Source organism: Diabrotica virgifera, chromosome 8 (genome assembly GCF_917563875.1).
Source record: "Diabrotica virgifera virgifera chromosome 8, PGI_DIABVI_V3a".
NCBI lineage: Eukaryota > Metazoa > Arthropoda > Insecta > Coleoptera > Chrysomelidae > Diabrotica > Diabrotica virgifera.
The window spans coordinates 151043933-151064089 of record NC_065450.1 but is presented as its reverse complement, the minus strand read 5'-3'; the positions used below and the strand labels follow the sequence as shown (position 1 = coordinate 151064089).

The window sequence follows — 20157 nt, the reverse complement described above, 5'->3', positions numbered from 1 at the left end:
TATTTGCATTGGTAAAAATTTATTTTTTTATTGTTTAACAAAGCTATAAACACGTAGGGTTTCCCGTGCTTTTACATGCGTTTTAACGCATGTAACGTAGAAATAGTCTTGATTGCACTAGTACCTATTCTACCTACTCGTTCGATTTTAAATGAGAAATCATAGAAACATCACTCACGCACTAGTTGTTTGTAGCTTTGTTTAACAATAACACAATAAATTTTTAGCAATGCAAATAATCAAAACCGACATAATTTGACTTGAACTTTCAAAGGCGCTAAGCAGAATTGCTATTTTATTTTTTAATCAAAAGTTATTCGGGTTTAAAAATTGCAGTTTTTCGATTTTTTGAAAGTTCAACCGCGTTTATCTCGAAAACTGTGCATCCTACGAAAAAACTTGTAGAAATATTTTTTGCTTAAAATGACCCAAAAAATACAAAATATTGTTTTGTTTTGCCAAAAATCGCTGTTATTTGATTCCTCAAGTTCTTGGTCTATAACAATCTTATCGACATCCGGATCAACTGTTACCCAAAAAATTCGTGTTCTACGGGTCAAAATACATAAAAAAAACTTGGGTAAGTCCATCTGAATTAACGAGGCCGTTGTACCCCCCCTGGCGACAGGACTATATAGCCCATATCAAATTTAAATTTGATTGTACCATTTACATGCTACTTTAAAACATGGCATTCGGAAAAGAAATCCTATTTCTGTGACACTGGGAGCAGCACAAAAAATTTCATACATTAATTTCAAAGTATGCAATATTTTTATCCGTAAATGTATAAAACAAAAATAACCTTTAGCTCATTAAAATTTATTATTTACTAACAGTGCTGCTATGTTAAGTAGAAAAGTTGAATTGACTATTTGAGTGTAATTAGAACAAATTCCCACTAATTTCTTCAAAAACTAAATCCAGATAAAATAATATTGCCACTCCGTCGGAGATACTACAATCGTCAAAAAAAATGGATGCACTCCCTCATACTTGAAAATTGTATTTGTATCTATGTATGTATAAGTGGGGGTCCTACAGCTTCTGGTCCTATAGTCCTGGGGGTCCTACAGGTGTCTTTTCTATCTGTCCAGGTGTCTTCATCAACGCCTCTGTCATTCATGGTTTCAAAACACCTTTTACCCAAGACTCGGCTGGTCTTTCTTGTTTCCTTCTATTTCTTGGATTATATTCCATAGCTCTTTTTTTTTATTAACTCCTAAAGAGATCTGCAACACGCCTATTAGGCAATAAGCGTTTTTCCTGACAATGAAGCTGATGACATGTATATGTAGCTGATGAGTATCATTTCAATGAATAATTTCTTTTAAATATATCTAAACCTAAATTAAACATTGTTGGTACTAATTTCATTCATTTGGTAAAATTCATTCCTGAATACAAACACACATGATAAACGTAATGCTAAACGAAACCACAATCGAAGCGGTTAATGATTATATCTATTTGGGACAGATAATAAAAATAAATAAGGAAAACCAAACAGCGGAGGTAAAAAGAGGGGTCAGATTAGCCTGAGCAGGATTTGGGAAATTAAAATGGGCCTTAAAGAATAAAAAAATACAACAATACTTAAAAACAAGAGTGTTTGACCAGTGCATATTACCAATTTTCACATATGCATGCCAACCATGAACCTTGACCAAAGCACATGGGCAAAATAATGAAGACCCAAAGAGCCAAGGAGAGAGCAATGTTATGAGTAAAATTAACAGACAAAGAGCAAAATAACTGGGTAAGAAATAAAACAAACGTCAAAGACGCAGGACAACATATAGCCAGGCTAAAATGGAGCTTCGCAGGTCATAATGCCAGATAAATGGACAATAGGTGGAGTACCACGATACAACAATGGAGACCATGGACAGGAAAGAAAGCGAGAGGACGACCGCAGATGAGATGGGAAGATGACACTAGAAAGATAGGAGGAACTCACTGGAAACAGAAAGCACTAAACAGAAGCGAATGGAGGAAACTGGGGGAAGGAAGCCTATGTTCAAAATTGGACCAATTAAAGGACAAAAGATGGTTACTAATTTATAAGCATTTGCCTTACAAACTAAACTACAGTCTGTGTGATGTAGATAGGTCGGATGGCAGTAGACTTTTAGCCTACTGATTTCATTGGCATCGCACGTTTAGTTGGGCGGTTAACCGATTTGGGTGCACTGACACTCTTTCACTATAGTTGACACTAAAATGATGTATGGCATCTTTGATGTATTCTAAAGGGATTCTCATTACTGGCGTAGTAGGAACTATCAACAATAGTTCGCAATACTTTATTTTGGAACCTCTGCAAGGTGGATATGTTGGATTGCTAGCAGTACCCCACAGCTCGATGCCGTAGGTCCACAAAAGTTTTAAAATTATTTTGTATAATAATATTTTATTGTTTATTGATATGAGAGCTTAGGCCAAGTTGTTTGCGCTTAGTGAATATGTGTTTGGTCCAAGTCAGTCGTCGATTCAGGTGCATGCCGAGGTATTTGGCGCTTATTTGGAGGGTAAATGTTGGAGTGTTGATTTCAGTCCATTTGCTTTAATACGCCATCTTTTTAGCCAGTTTCTGACCTTGTTTATACTAGTTTGTAGTTTCCTAGAAACTTATGTTGGATCAGTGTGGGATGCCAAAATGGCCGAGCCGTAGCATCAGCAAATGTCGAAACAGTGGGAAGTTGTGTTGATGGTACGTCTAAAGTATACAATAAGTACAGGATCGGTCCAAGCACGCTACCTTGTAGGACTCCTGAATTTATTTGATGCAACTCTGTATATTCACTTCTATGTTTTGTTTGGACGTGCCTATCTGTCAGGTATGAGTTTAGAAGTTTAGATTTACCACTTTATGAACTTGCTTTATTGTCCCGTGTTTATTGCGGAATCCGAATTGGTGATCTGGAATTATCTTCTTTTCGTCTATTATTGATTTTAGCCTTTTAACATATAGCTTCTCACAAACCTTGGAAAGAATTGGCAGTAGACTTATCGGTCTGTAGGAAGACAACTTTTATTTTCTTCCGACGTTTTAGCTCGATCAAATCTGACCCAAAAAAAAATAAAGGAAGGATGAAAATTTGAGAGTAGGTAGTTGAAATTGTCTATTATTATATAAGAAAAAGTTTACAATTCTACATCCCCTCCATTTTAAAAAAATCACACTTCAGTCAATACTTTTCGAGTTATTTGCGAATGAATATGTTCATGATTAACAGAATAAAATATGTTTTTGGACGGTTTTTCGGAGATAACTCAAAAAGTAAGTATTTTAATATTAAAAATATAGCCCATACAAAATTGAAAAAAATGCTGTATACATGAGGTGTGTAGAGCCAGCAGAAGCAGAGTTGCAGCTAATGAAAAGTAGGTTCTTCTTCGTCAAATTCCAAATCAAATACTTCAATGTGAAATAACCCAAAAACGGAGCACTTTTAGGGGAAAATTCATTTTAACTTTTTTAAAGTGTTTAAAAAAGTTTACTTTTGTTTTTAAAAAAAACTTGTTATATTAAAAGTAAGTGAATTACGCTCAAAATATTCTTGGTCCCTTTAATTTTTTGGTAAAAAAATCGCGAAAATCACCCCCTAATTAGCATCACATATAAATTTTAACATTACCACTTCACAAGTTACTTTGTCTATGTATTATTTATATGATCTGTAAGTTTCATCGGTTCAAAGTGCTTCGTTTTGAAAAAGCTGTAGTTAAAATGGCTTGAACGAGTAACTAATCATGAGTTTAGGCAAATTTTAAACAGCCATATCATAACCAATTTTTGTCTAACAAGAAAACAAAAAATAAACAATATTCAGAAAAGCAAAACATACATTTTATTAGTCTTTGAGATTTTTGGTATTCCTAATTGTTTTTAAGTTAATTCCATAAACAATTACGATTTTTTTCAAAATAAAAAAAAATGTTTTATTCTAAACCCAATTTTTGTCAAAAGTGAGCACATTGAACCAATGAAACTTATAGATAATATAAACAATACATAAGTAAAGTAACTTGTAAAGCGGTAACGATTAATTTTATTTGAGAAGCTAATTAAGGGGTGATTTTCGCCATTTTTTTACCAAAAAATAAAAGGGACCAACAATATTTTGAGCGTAACTCACTTATTTTTAATGTTAGAAGTTTAAAAAAAAAACAATAATAAACCTTTTTTAAACACGTTAAAAAAGTTGTAATTAATTTTCTTCGAAAAGTGCTCCGTTTTTTATTTATTTCACATTGAAATATTCGGTTTGGAATTTGACGAAGAAGAACCTACATTTCATTAGCTGCAACTCTGCTTCTACTGGGTCTGCAGACGTCACGTATACACCATTTTTTTAAATTTTTTATAAGCTATATTTTTACTAAGAATATTTTCACATTCACTCGCAAATAACTCAAAAAATATTGACTTAGTAAAAAAACTCTATAGAACTAAAGTTACTAACAATTAGTCATTTTATCCAATTCCGGACTTATTTTGAACGTATATTTTTTCACCTCCGAGAAAAAAAATTTCACCCTGTATTTTCCAATTTTTGAAAAATGGAGGGGATGTAGAATTGTAAACTTTTTCTTATATAATAATAGACAATTTCAACTACCTATTCCCAAATTTTCATCCTTCCTTTATTTTTTTGGAGGTTTTCGTAAAATTTTGCGTTCCCTGATCGGGCTACTTAGGTATCATAACGATCTGGGTTTTCCAGAGGCTAGGGAATAATTTAGTCGTAGTCAAGAGTTAAATATGTAAGTAATAAGTCTATAGCACTTTTCGAATATTTCTTAAAGAATATTTTCAGATACCAAATCGAAACCAGGAGCTTTTTTCATGTTAATTTCTTCCTTGTTAATTTTTTAGTTGTTTGTTTGACTGCCCTAATAGGGAATTTGTTATGAAGCCGATCCGTTTGGAAGGGTACATTCAGATAGTCGGTAATTTTGTGTTCTTCTTTAGCAGATAATTCTGAAGGAAAGGGCATGAAGACTTTTCAGATATTTACCAAAAGTTTCAGATTTTTGTTTATCATTTCTAGCTCAGATGTTATCATTTCTGATTGATGGATTAGACAAGTAATGCCTTTTTAATTTTTTCGTTGTTTTCCACAGCGAATAATATGTAGCCTCTGTAGGTGTAAGGCTTTTCTGGTTACATTTCATTCTCTGATAGTATAGTGTTAGTAGGAAATAGTGAAAGGGACATAGAACAAAAACTGGAACAGTGGAAACAAGCTCTAGAGGAAAAGGTTTAAAACTTGGTAGGACAAAAACAGAGTATTTGGAATGTTCATTTAAAGATGGAGTTTCTGCAAATAAAATGGTATCTTTGGATGGTAAAATAATTGTGAAAAGCAATAGTTTGAAGTATCTAGGATCGGTATTACAGAGTTATGGAGAAATATATCGATATGCATGCAGTAGAGTTAGGACTGGATGGATGAAGTGAAAGGAAGCGAGTTTTGTGTTATGTAACAGAAAAATTCCAATGAAGCTGAAGGGAAAATTCAATCAAACAGCCATAAGACCGGCTATGAGTGGATGAGTGGAGTGACAAAAAAGGATAAAATTAGAAATGAGTATATTAGGGGAAGTCTAGGTGTGGCACCATTTGATGCAAAAATGGGAGAGCATAGGTTAAGATTGTTTGGTCATGTTGAACGTCAAGACGTTAATCACCCAATATGAAGAATAGCTAAAGTGTAGATTCCTAGAAGGAGTAGAAGAGGAAACCAAAGAAGACCTGGGGGAGACGATAAGGCAGGACATGTTGGTAAAGGGGATTAACATTGATATGACCTAAGATAGTATTATGTGGAGAAATGCAATTAGGGAAGCCAACCCCGCATAGGGATAAGGCAAAGAGAATGATGATGAATGTTCTCGATATCTCTCTAGTAGGTATATAATATATATTTTATATTTAACTTTTTTGTTTTTAGTTTTCAGTATTTTATGGATCATTCATGAGAAATATCAAAAAAGTAAGAGAACTCACAAAAAATTTAAGTGAGCTCTGCAATATATATGCAAGACCAGCAAGTCAGAAAGTCAGCAAAAAAGTGTACCAACGCAGTTACAAACTTAAACGATATTTCATGTTATTCCTACCCACTTTTACAGTATTTTATTGCATTAGTATCTGGTTTATCTACGATACCAAAAATAACATTTCGATTGTTATACTAAAATCGCTTCCATTAAGCACACAATTATTTTATTTTACATTTGGTTTTATTCAACCACACAGTGCATTTTTTTCCATGGCAATGGTGGTATTAATGTGTTACGCTATTTTTCATTTTATATTTAATTTAGATAATCTCAACGAAGAACTAATTACATTTCTAAATAAAAAGAATAACCACATCAAGAAATCTGATCAACTTAACTGTCTCCATTGTCAGAGGGAGATTTTTCAAGAGATGGTCTACTTATTTACCCAGTATATCAGAATTAAACAGTAAGTATGTATGTTCAGAAATTATAATATCCAGATTTAGCCATACAGCTTTCACTCCTTCTAAGGGGAAAACTCATCCCAGATAGCTATGGTATCGAAAGGATTGAGCTCTTGTGGGACTATTTTCGTGTTATCGAGCACTAGGCGACTTAGTATGCTGGAGTATCACCCCAAAATTTTCGTACACATGGGGCCTTCGAGAATAGTACAGCTTTCTACAATTTAGACCTAGCTTTTTTGTTTTCTAGGAGGTTCTTCGGAATGACTCCAGTAGTAGATAAAATAATAGGTATTGTCTGGGTACTTTACATTCTCCATTGTCTCCATATTGGAATTTCCAGATCTCTGTAATTCGCGATCTTTTCAGTAAAAATTTAGTACGTAGATTATTGTTGTTAGTCGAGGAAATGAAGCTGGAAAAATGGCAAAACCTCGCAATTTTTTCGTCCAGAATCGATTTGTACAAAAATTTGGGATTAGGCTCATTTTACTGTCTAGTTCATTTTCTATATTGAGCCGTTGTACGCTTTTGGTTTTTTAAGGGTGAAAACCACCCCTGATTGTAAAAAATTATAAAATAACATTTAAAACTTTAATATTGTCAACATTTGCTTCTTATTAGTTACATAATGATTGTTTTATGCTTTAAGATATAATATCATAATATTTCAACCCTTAAAACCACCCTTGTTGGTGCTATATATAAAAAGTTTACTTATCGTAAAATAATAATTTCGGCTTGCATAAATTTACATAAAAATTTGGGGTTAGTATCATCTTACCCTGTACTTCATATCCTATATCATGTTCAAGGGCGTTGATTATTTTTAGGGGTGTAAACTACCCCTTATTGTCAAAAATTATATAAAAACATTGTAAATTTTAATATGGGTAAAATTTGGTTTTGACTGGTTAAATAATGATTGTTTTATGCTTTAGGATATAATATCATAATATTTCAACCCTTAAAAACCACCCTTAATAACATCGCAATTTTTATAAGTAGATAATTTAATAGATCTATACAGAAAATATAATACAAATAAAAATAAAAATAAAAATAATACAAAAAAAAAGTAGAATTAAAGAATTACAAAACACTTATTTACACAAAAGTACGAATTTACAAATATGTAAAAATACACATACAAATAGTTTTTTAGTCATCATCCAGTATACGAACTGGTTCTGTGGTATTATATACAGTGAAAATGCTCTATATAAGGGGACTATTCGAATTTTTCAAAAAATATAAACATAGCTCCTTCATTTTTGGCGATAAAAAGTTTTTTCAATAATGGTTTTGTAGGATTTTTGAAGAGTTATAAGACTATGTAAATTAATTTTCGTAAGATCCCTTAATTTTTAATTGAGGTGGGTTTAAAGGGCTCGAATAAGGAGGTGTTTGCTCGTAAATAGATGTTTTAAACAGCTATATCTCGCTAACTGTTTACTATAATGAAAATAGACAATAGACATAAATAGACAATAAAGTTTCAAATTTTTTGCCGATACTTTTCATGTTTGTACATCATATGTTTTATACATATATTTTAATAAACATGACGATATAATTTAATGTTTGAAAAGTGTAAGACTAAAAAGTAAAAAATAAAAAAATTTGAAAAATTTTTTTAAAAAACGCTTTGCTTTAGTTACGAGTGACTAAAATTAAAAATATTTTTAAAAAATCAACTAAAAAGCAAAAAATAAAAAAAATCAAACTCGAAGGATTATTCGAAAAAAACTATTAGACAGATTAAATATAAAAAAGTCTCACATATGCTTTAAAAAATTGAAAAAATCTAACACATTCGTTAAAGAAAAGCGTGAGGCGAAAACCGTTTATTCAATGAAGACGCGCCCCACGCTTTTCTTTAACAAATGTGTTAGATTTGTCAATTTTTTAACGAATGTGTGAGACTTTTCTATATTTAATCTATCTAACAGTTTTTTTTTAATATTCCTTCGAGTTTATTTTTTTTTAATTTTTGCTTTTTAGCTGATTTTTTTATAATATTTTTAATGTTAGTCACTCGTAACTAAAGAAAAGCGTTTCTTAAAATTTATTTTCATATTTCTTATTAGATGAATACCATTTCAAAAGAATAATAAATTATTTTAATAATTTCAGGTTTATAGATGAATATAATGATTTTATCAAATGGAGAGCACTTGCATTAGTAGTTGGATGTAGTGGAGTTACTGGAACATCTCTAGTATTTATAATCGTATGTCTTAATTGTTTTGGTAACTTATGGAGATCAAATAACAATACATAAAATATCATTTTATAGTTTCATTATGTTTTAGGCTGTAACAAGTGAAGAATCCTTATTGTGTTATTGCTTTTTTATTACAACAATTTTAGCTTATTGCATAATGGCGGAAGCCGGAGAAAACGTTATATCAAAGGTAACTAAATAGCTAAATACTATAGCTACATATATCTGCGTGTCTACTGGCGCAGAGTTCCTATAGAGACTATCGCAAAGCTAAGTAGGCAAATAATTGTTTATTTGCCAAGTATACTACACAAGATGTATAGCAAAATCTGTCGATTGCTCTTAGCCGAGCCGATCGCTCTATGCCGATTCAGTGCGCGGCCTGCTTTAGGAGTAAGAGGCGGATAGAAGCCTTTGAGATATGGGTGTTTTTCGAAGGATGGTGAAGAGGGAACCAAGATAAAATTTAGGGGACTTTTAAATATTGTAAGAAGTTTAAAAACAGGTTAGTTTGGACATATGTATCTACAAAGAAAAAATAAACTTTGAGTGGAAGTGGAAAGAAAAAAGATCCGACAGGAAGAAGATGCTCATGGCTGAAAAATGTAAGAGCCTGGACATCCATTTATTATTAAGAACTGCTTAAGATAGCAATTTGCTGTAATTATCGTCAACCGTCAGTAATGGAGAAGGTACTTTAAGAAGAAGGATACTTTAAACTTGATAAATTCATTTAGCTTTTATTTCTTCATTTTTTATCAATCAAATACAGTCGTTTTATTGCGATAGCCTTCGTTCCAAGCAGAAATATTTTTATAACCGGGATATTCTACTAACCGATCATTGGTAGCTAGCCGTAATAAGTGTACCTAGTGTTGCCCAAAATCGATCTTGGTCTTGCAGTCTTGGTCTTGTTCTTACGTTTTCGCAAGACCAAGACCAAGACCGCCTAATTTTAGTAAGACCAAGACCAAGACTTACCGTGCAAGACTTGAGCAAGAACAAGACTAAGCCTGCGAGACTCTTGCGTATTGCAGTTAGAACTGAGGGTCAAAGTCAAAGTCAAATTTATTCATCACATGCGACATTGTACAAAGTACATGTATGAGACAAGTCAAAGTTACAGACATACATCTTAAAAGTATATAAATTAATAAATAGGTACGACAAAACATACTTAACCCAGATATGCCCAACGTCCTACATATAGAACGCCTGAAGCAAGTCCGATCCTGTCTCATTCTTGCCCAGTAACTAAATGCCGACAACAGGTAATCGATCTCTAGGAACCAACCGATGTAATAAAATATAAAACGACTATTTAGTTACACCATAATATTTGTGTAATTAACATCAAAAACTGTGTAAATTTGAAAATGTCGGAGTATAGTGTTTCGTTCGCAGGGTAAGCAAAATTTGTATTTTTAAAACTATATAAATAATATTTTAATATGTGCATTTTAACGTAAAAAGAAGTATATTTAGCAATATAGGATCAACAGTAATGTACAAATATGTTATAATATATTTTTGAACCTCTTTTCCACAGCGTCCTACATGTAGGACGTTGGGCACATAACAGTACTACATACATAACTTTATTTTTGCTTAAATTACATGCTTTTATACAAAATATATCAGTATTTCAGCATATGTCATGTATATTTACACTTCCAGGGGTTTTTCTTTAAATGATGCACTGGCTATGCTGGAGGAGGAGGAAGATATGATAGAGCACGTTGAATCATTGACTATTTCTCCGCCAGAAAATGCTACGGATTCTCAAACTGATGAAGATTCTGGTGACGAAGACACGCTTACCATAAATGATCTACCTGCTAAACAGCTTAGAGCGCCTGCTGAAATAAATTTTCATAAATATAATACAAGGCAAAACATTTCCTCTAATTCCGAAGATGACAAAAATGCCCCATCAGTGGAAGAATATGAAACGCCATCAAAGAGAACAAAAATAATAAAGAGAAAAAAGATTTATAAATGGGAAACCGAAGATTTTGTGTATGATGGTGAAGAATTTAGTAACGATGAAGAAGAAATGCCTCTGCAAACCCCTTTAGATATGTTTTCTTTATTTTTTGATGACAAAATATTGGAACTAATAGTTGTCGAATCAAATCGATATGCAGGGCAACAAAATCATTGCCTGAAAATAGAAAAACGTGAGATAAAAGCATTCATTGGAGTGTTATTACTCAGTGGATATGTGCCAGTACCGAGGCGGAGAATGTTCTGGGAAAACGAAAGAGACAGTCACAATGTACTGGTTTCTGAAGCTTTGTCAACAAATAAATTTGAATATATTTTATCTCACTTTCACTTAACTGACAACGTCACTATAAATACATCCGACAAATTTGCCAAAGTTAGGCCATTGTTCGATCACCTCAATGCTGCATTTTTGAAATTTGGTAAATGTGAGGAAATGCACTGTGTTGACGAAGCCATGGTACCATATTACGACCGCTATGGCTGCAAAAAATTTATTCACAATAAGCCAATTCGCTATGGCTACGAACTTTGGGTAGGAGCAAGTAGATTAGGCTACGTAAATTGGATGGAACCTTACCAAGGTGCTACCACAAATATTAGCGAAAAATATATTGATTATGGAGTAGGGCCATCTGTTGTTTTGGAGTATGCTGACGTTTTAAGAACTAGGTGGCCTAATAAACGGATGCACCTATTTTTTGATAATTCCTTTTCCACGTTGTCTTTGTTAGAATTGCTATGAGAGAAAACTTTCAACGCTACCGGAACAATACGTGAAAATCGCATACCTAATGGGCCACTGACAAACTCAAAAGAAATAAAAAAGGAAGCTCGAGGCGTTTTCGATTTCAAAAAACAGAAAACCAGAACATTATTATCGTGAAGTGGCATGACAACAGCATTGTCACCCTGTGCTCAAATGCAGTAGGCGTAAACCCCCTGCATAGGGTGAAAAGATTTTCACGAAAAGAACGGACAAATATTCAGGTAAGTTATAGTTTTTTAGATTATTATTACAAACGCATTTATTTTTTATTTTCAACAACATGCTTAGTTTCATGACATTTTATAATATTTTAGGTGTCGCAGCCACATCTGATAAACTTGTACAATGCAAACATGGGCGGAGTAGACAGATGTGACCAAAATTTGAGCCTTTATAGAATTTCACTGAGGAGCAAGAAATGGTATTTCCCGCTAGTGGCACACTGTATTGATGTAGCTCTGCAAAATTCTTGGCAGTTGCATTGCATAGACAAAGAGGTGGGGACCTTGATCAGTTAAGGTTCCGAAGACGAGTAGCCACTACGCTATTATTACAAAATAAAAAAAAAAGAAACACATTCGAAAGGTCATAAGTTATCTACCGAAGGTTTAGACATTAGGTTTGATCGTATGGATCATTTGGTAATTCCTCAAAATAAGCAAACACACTGTGCACATTGCCATGAAAAAACAACCACCAGATGGTCAAAATGCGACAAAGGACTCCACGTCAAATGTATTTTGGTATACCGTACAAAAAGTGTATAGTTAATGTAGGTACCCTTAAGTGCCCATCGTCCTACATATAGGACGCCCAAAATTTTGTATATTTATCAAAAAAATTAATTTTATTTTCGTCTAATATATTTTAGTTTACCCTAAATTAAACAATTATAAGAAAAAAAATAATTAAAATCATAAGTAGACATAATGGGCATATCTGGGTTAAAAGTTATTTTTAGAATATGGCTCTAGCTCACAAATATATTGATGTACACACACCTCCGAAAGTTTGGCTGATGTAAATTCATTCGTATATCTATTGGCAATTTGCTAAAGAAACTTATGGCTGCATAATGTGTGCTACCTTCCAACAAAACAGAACGATGTTATGGAAGTATAAAGTGATTGTCTCTGAATCTTGTTGAATAAACATGGTTAAATTGAAATTTATTGAATTCATAAATTTTGCAATGTAAATACATTATACACGAAAATATATACAGACCAGGAATTGTAAGAATATTGTTTCGTCTAAAGATGCCGGGTCGTTTTAGTGAGTATATAAGTTCGGCTATATTCTTAGATTCTCTATGAGAAACAAAAAAAATTGTAACAAAAATTTTGAAAATTTGACTTATGCGCATTACGAACAATACCATAAACATACATAGCGAATTAAAATATTTATTAAAAGAACACTCGACACATTTGACATGTACTCAGAGGTCATTATTATAATGTAAAAATAATTTTTTTAAGTACATTATTTCTCAGCAGCCGACTTCCCTGGTTTTGAGAATAGTCGTCTTCTAATCATATTCATATAACACAACATTCCTGCGTTGCGACGCCTACAGTAATATCGAATATCGATTCCAAACTTTTTAAAAATATGTCACCTTAGCACTTATATAAATTTACATAAATAATTTTTTCCATTATTAGTTTTCTAGGAATCTAAACACCAGAAATCTTATCAGTATACATTATTATAGTAAGACTATTATGTATTGTTTCTGCTGACTGTGTCCTGTGTTATGAGGTCACTCGGCTAAACAAAATTTGTCGAAACAGCGCGACTATTATTTATAAGTATCATAACCAGAAAAAAGTATAGAGATAATGCCGGATATCGTGTAAACATAATACCGAAATATTATTTTAACGATATGCACTTCTCCAAGAAATTAACGCACCACCTTAAAAACGGGTCATTTTTAATGTCTCAAATTTCCTAAACCTATTGTCAAATTTAAGTATTTTTTTTTAATATTTCGTCTTATTCTTTATAAATATCGCAGTAATAATAGATATTGTTGCTAGACTGGTCAATTATTGTCAGTGTATACCGGGTGTACCAATACAAACTGTGTTTTTTTTCACTCTGTGGAATATTCTAGCATTATGCTAACTTATTATTCTAGCATGCAATAGCATACTGAAATTAAAGCCTAACTATAGTCTCATATTTTCTTAACATTATGCTTTTTTATTCATTCACTTATACACCTATTGGATAATAAAAAGTTAGGTACTTTTTTAACTAGCCATGCTTTTCATCAATACAGAATGTTTTTAAATAAATATGGCAAACTTTAATGGGTAATTCTGCACGAAAAAGTAATGACAGTTTGCTTCATAAACGTTTTCTTTATAAATGCTTTGTTTACCAAATAGGGGGGTTGAAATTTTTCTTACAAACTGACGATTTATTTATTGCTCTAAAACCGGTTGAGATATGCAAATGAAATTTTGTGGGTTGTAAGAGATAGTTTTAACTTTAGTTAGTTAGAACATAGGCAGGGATCACTTAGATCGTGGGTTCAAACCCCACCCGGTGTCAATTGTTTAGATATTTAGATATTAATTTGGCTAGTCTTTACTATGGCTATGATATTCAAGCTTAAAATGCACCTCTCTGTTACGTTGTTCTAACATATGCAATAGGCTAATGGGCAACTGCGACACCTGCAAGACTCTTGCTGCAAGACCAAGACCAAGACCAAGACCGGGAGCGCAATACCTAGACCAAGACCAAGACCAGGTGTACTGGCGCAAGCAGGCACGTAGCCAAAAGGGGGGTCCATGAGGTCCGGAACCCTCCCAAAACTGTCTCGGCTTTGGTACCAAAGCAGAAAGTTTATCCTAAAGTAATTATTATTATTTTTGAAAAAGTAAACGAAATTATTATTATTTTTTACTAGGATTATTTGTTTTTATTCAGTGTACGTTTCAACATATATCCAGTTTAAAAATCAGATTTACCACGAGGAAAAGTATTCTATCAACATTTTAAATTCTTTTACCTGGATTTGCCTCTAGAGAAAAAGCAAAATTGCTAGAAAATTTGTCTGCCTATTACTCCCACGACATTTCTCTTACAGCAATAAAAGCTGAATATATGTTATGGTATAACTGTAACATAATATCATCTTTGGAACCAACTACCGAAAGTCTCCGCGTAATGAACATTGTAATAAAAAAATTTTTCCAAAAATTTAAAAATTCCTTACAATTTTAGCAACTATCCCTGTCACAACGGCCAGTGTAAAATAGGTCTGGATCCGGCGTATGGAAAAAAAGTTGATTAATAGCAAGCTGAAAATTTGTTAATAGCTTAAGGGTGTCTACTCGGATAAACTTTGATATATGGGAACACTGTAACAGGGGCAGTTTTAATTGTGGAACAGGTTAAAAATTTGGAACGGTCGGGCCACGAATACGGCACATTTATTTTGTCCGACAGAATAGACTTAAACTCTCCGAACAGAGATTAAACTCTCATGCAAAAATCAGACTACTATTTATCACCTGTCATAATTCCTGTCATTTGACATATTCTACATGTTCCACTCATTAAAACTCCCATTTAGTGATAAATAGCAGTCTGATTTTTGCATGAGAGTTTAATCTCTGTCCGGAGAGTTTAAGTCTGTTCTGTCGGACAAAATACATGTGCCGTTTTCGTGGTCTGACCGTTCCAAATTTTTAACCTGTTCCATAATTAAAACTTCCCCTGTTCCAGTGTTCCCATATATCAAAGTTTATCCGACTAGACACCCTTAAGCTATTAACAAATTTTCAGCTTGCTATTAATCAACTTTTTTTTCATACGCGGGATCCAGACCTAAAACGTTCATTCTCAACAATGAATCGAGTAAAAACTTCACCCCGAAACAAGATGGGAAACGAAAGCGAAAGACTCATTTTATTGGCTCTTTGGTCCGTTCATTGGAATGTTGAGTTAAAGCCAAGTACATTTTTTATCAAATAACCAAAAATTACTGGGTCGACATCTGAATAGAAGACCAGATGTACTCTTTTCTATGGAATCCTATATTTCGTTATATATAGTAGTCTCTAACATCATCTTCTTCTTCTTCATTAGCCCATTTCTATCCAGCTTTGAACATAGGTCTTCCCCAAATCTTTCCATATAATCTGTCCTTGGCTGCGCTTTTCTAGAGTGTTCCTGTAGCTTATACAATATCGTCCTTTCATCGCATCTGAGGTCTTCCTCTTCCTCTTCTTCCTATCACGGCCTCCAGTTTTGTATTGTAGCATTCGATCTTTTATCTTCCTGTCCCGCATTGTGACCCGCAAATCTCCACTTTAACCCTGTTATATGTGATGACGATGACTAACATCATCAGAGATGCTAAAATGATATTAAAGATACAATGGTGAAATTAGGTGAAATTTGAAAAATTTTACCGACTAATTTAACAAAAAAAAAAACAAGAGCAGTCTTATTTTAGTTAGTTCAGAGAGCGCCAAAAGTGCTCTAACTAGTTTCGAGTCTTGTTAGAGTCTATTCAGAGAACACATATTTGATTCTCTCTGAACCACTAAAATTTTGGCTGTCAGCCTCTACCCACACACTAAAGATTATGATGATATGGTTGCCGTGGTGGCATCTGCTAAAGACGAACGAAAGTTTTACTTCTAATATTAACAATATTAAAAATAAAACTTTATCAGAACTAATCTTCTGGTTACACCATTCGTGGCTTCTAAAATTGGCAAGCCAACGAATCGCCGGAGTAAAGAGGGATATCTATCAAGGTACATCTCACTACCCGCATGTCCAGCACGGCAAAATTCAAACAAAGATTAGTTCCCAATACTCAGAATAGGAGTAGAACTAATAAAAATAATAAATAATCATTTCGTTGTGAATCGAAACAAGAGCAGTGTTATTTTAGTTAGTTCAGAGAGCGCCAAAATTTGAGTTGTGTTTGGACCCCCCCTCAAGCACATTTCCTGGACACGTGCCTGGGCGCAAGACCAAGACCAAGACCAAGTCTCGTCTTGGTCTTGCATTTGGGCAACACTAATGCCTGGTTGCACCAACAGATCTTAAGCTCCAACTTATCTAAGATCTACTTATAAATAGGGCCTCCTTGAGTATCACTTACGTTGCACCATAATTTTAGATTCTTACCTTATTATCTATTATATCTATTATTATATTGTGTTATTCTTATTGTAATATATTATAATTATATTATATTAATTCTTATGATATTCTCGACTTAAGCTGAAGATTTGTTGGTGCAACCGGGCATAAGTGTACCGAATATACGTAATAATAGTACCTACATACAACTATGTACTATGTTAATATGTATATGTGGTAGGTATATGGTTTTAGGTCTTTTTTTGTCAATAATACAATAGCGTTAACTTTTTTATTAAAAAATCAAATTACATTATTCGCCGGTCCAGAATAAGAGTAACTGCAAATTTTGTCAATTCCTGTTTATTTATAATTAATTTCTAAAATACTGTGTACAGATAATACAAAAGCGACAGAACTGTAACTATAAGTGTAGTTGCTTCTCGTTATTGAAATATGCACCATTTTAGACCTTGTTTCAGATTAATAATGACGCAAATGTAAATAGGGTTGAAAATGGGGGGACTAAATTAAGGTAATGGTATTCGGACCAAATAAGGATGAAAATAAAAACCATCGCTGTAAGAATAGACGGCATACTAAATATTTCAAAAATTGTACAGAATTGTATTTGTACAGAAAAATTTAAGATCAGGAATGACATAACTGTGGATAGGGTTGAAAATGGGGGGATTAAATTAAGAATGGAATTCGAACCAATTGATGAAACTAAAAGCCATAATTGTAAGAATAAACGCCATACCGATACTCCGGACGGTTACTCTTTATTTAATCACTATTTTAAATATTTAAAAAATTTTAGATGAAGAATGACGCAACTGTAAAAAGGAATGAAAATGGGGGGATTAAAAGATAATGATATTCAAACCAATGGGGATAAAAATAAAAGCATCATTGAAAAGAATAAACGCCATACCGATGTTTATCGACGATTACTCCTCATTTAATCCCTATTTTAAATAATAGTGCAGTCACTGAAGGTGAAAATTGGTGAGTAGTTAGAAGATACTTCAAGGAACAAAGGTGACATGATGCCAACTTGCGCTTTTACCCTGGGGGTGGATGCCACCCTTCCTCGGGGTGAAAATTATTTTATTGAAAATAACCCCATAATTCGATAGAGGGACAAATTATAAGCAAAATTTGTTATATAAAGTTATTAAAATAAATCAAAACTTTTTGAGTTATTAAAGATCACAGATTTTAATTTTTCGTGAGAAAAATTCATGTTTTTAACCGATTTTTCATAAATAACTGAAAAACTATAAGTTTTTACAAAAAAGTTATTGTTTTCGAAATTGAGGCCAATAAAAAATCAAATAAACTTCTTACTAGAAAAACCTTTCAATGTTAACTAAAAGTGAGTAATAGGTAATTGAATGTATATTTCTTTCGTCGAGTACACAAATCTAAGTATTCAAGCTTAAATACCGGGAAAATGATGCATTTTATAACATAAACTTATTAAACATTTGTCAAAGTTCATAGAAATATCTATTAAATAAGCCCTCGAACAAGTTGATAGCATTAAAATTTATGCACCAAAGATGTTTCAAAATGTACCTTTTAAAATTTTTTCCAAAAAATGTTACTGTTTTTTTGTAAATAACTCCGTTAATTTTTAAGATATCAGGTTCAACTAAAAAATAGTTAAAAGATAATTCTAAGAGCTATTAAAAAACGTAGAAACTAGTCTTTTAAACCTCTTAGTTTTTTTTAAAAATAAAAGGTTAAATTGCCCCAGTTACATGGTTCTCGCAGCAAAACTGTTTAAACGTTTCGATATCGGTTATTTTTTACTCTACGGAAGTAGCAAAATCGGTAAAGTATTTGGAACAGAAAATACTAAAATTTAATTATATATCATTTTTTACGTATATTGAGTATTTTTGGAGTTATTATCAAAAGAAAATGAAAAGTACGATAATTTTAAAATTCTGATTTTTTTAAATTATATCTTTTTTTTCAAAAATATGCATTCTAAACCGGTCAAAATTGTGGAAATCATTAACTATGTTAAGCTAAAAAAAATTCTTGTGAGGATTACTACAAATTTTAATTTTTGTGGAAATTGCGTATGTTTTAATTTTCACTTTTTCCTAAAAAAATCGAAAGGGTTCTCTTATTTTCATCATAACTTGCTTAATTTTGACGCTATTAACTTCTACTTGAGCTCATTTGATAGGTATTCCCAGAGTGCGTCCAGGGAGAGTGTAGCCAAGCCCGGAAACCAGAGCAAAATATGGCCGCCCTCAGTGATCACTGGTTGCCCTAGTCGCACACAAAAATATAAATTTTACATAACTGTCAGTTGTAAAAAGAAGATTGAGGTTATATAGAAACATTGCAAAAAATGAAAAAATGCAATATTTTGATTAAATTAATGTTATGTTCTTTTATTAGAACTGCTTGTTTTGAGAAAGTCTGAAGTGCCTATAGATAGCGCAGTATTGATTCTGAGAAAAAAGATGTTAATTCATAACAGAAACTAAATGAATCTGAACCAAATCATTGTAAACAAAATTCTGGTCTCATTATGGATGGGCTGCAGTGGAGCTTGCAATAATTGGTTTCACACTGATTGTGTAAAAATATCATTTGCTTCTTAAAAAGCTAAAACGGTATTGTGATAATTCTATAGAAAAGGTGAGAGTATGAGTTTAAGTCATTTAGGTTCGGATGTGTGGAAGATACTGGGAATAAGATAAGAAGCTGGTCAAAATAGTAAAGCAGAATACATAGCGTGGAAGGAGTTAGTATGGTTATTGTTAATGAAAAGTATAAGCATTTATCAGTTATTCTGCAGGTGGATTCTCCCAGGCATAAACTGTTGCTAGAAAAGGGGGAAGATCAGATGAGGATGCTGGAGCTAAACTGGTCTGTTCCTTACAAGATTAGTTTTTGTGATAATTTGCAAAATGTGTTTAGGTGCCTCTTTTAATACTAGTGACATAACCAGTGTATAAACATGGATTAAAAAATAGTGTGTGTACTTTTATGTATGTAAGTTATACTTACAGTAGACGCCCTCTTAACCGACCGACCCTACACCTTTTTGGATGATACTATTTTTAGATTAGAGGTCATACAAGTTTCATAATTTGTCTTGTGAGTGATATTGTTAATTACATATGTATATACACATCGACATTCGTTTCACTTTATATTTTGACTTAATTTGTTTGAAAATGAATCGTGACCCATGGGAAAAGTTATAGCGGACAGACTATATGTACATACTACTTTTTTGTTTATAGATCATAAAATATATATATTTTTAATAGAGTTACATATGTAATGTCTTTCTGAGGGTGGTTTTAAAGATTTTCGGTTTAACCAACTTTTTGATTATCCGACCTATGGGCAGCTCCCGTCATGGTCGGTTAAGAGAGCGTCTACTGTATATATGATTTCAACTATTTCAAGGAAATAAATAGATTCAAAACAAACAGTTTATTTGTAATTTATTTAAATATTAAATTAAATTTTAATACTTACTACTTTCCAAAAAATTTCATTAAAAGAATAGCACA

At 32.6% G+C, this 20157-nt stretch overlaps 1 protein-coding gene across 1 annotated transcript; it reads left to right on the top strand.

Annotated features, from left to right (window-relative positions):
• Positions 1-6263: 6263 nt before the first annotated feature.
• LOC114332040 (uncharacterized) lies at positions 6264-8763 on the top strand. The gene is made up of 2 exons (XM_028281746.2): positions 6264-6481; positions 8616-8763. The coding sequence occupies exons 1-2, from the start codon at positions 6282-6284 to the stop codon at positions 8761-8763; spliced, it is 348 nt and encodes a 115-aa protein (XP_028137547.2). The 5' UTR covers positions 6264-6281.
• The last annotated feature ends 11394 nt before the right edge of the window (positions 8764-20157 follow it).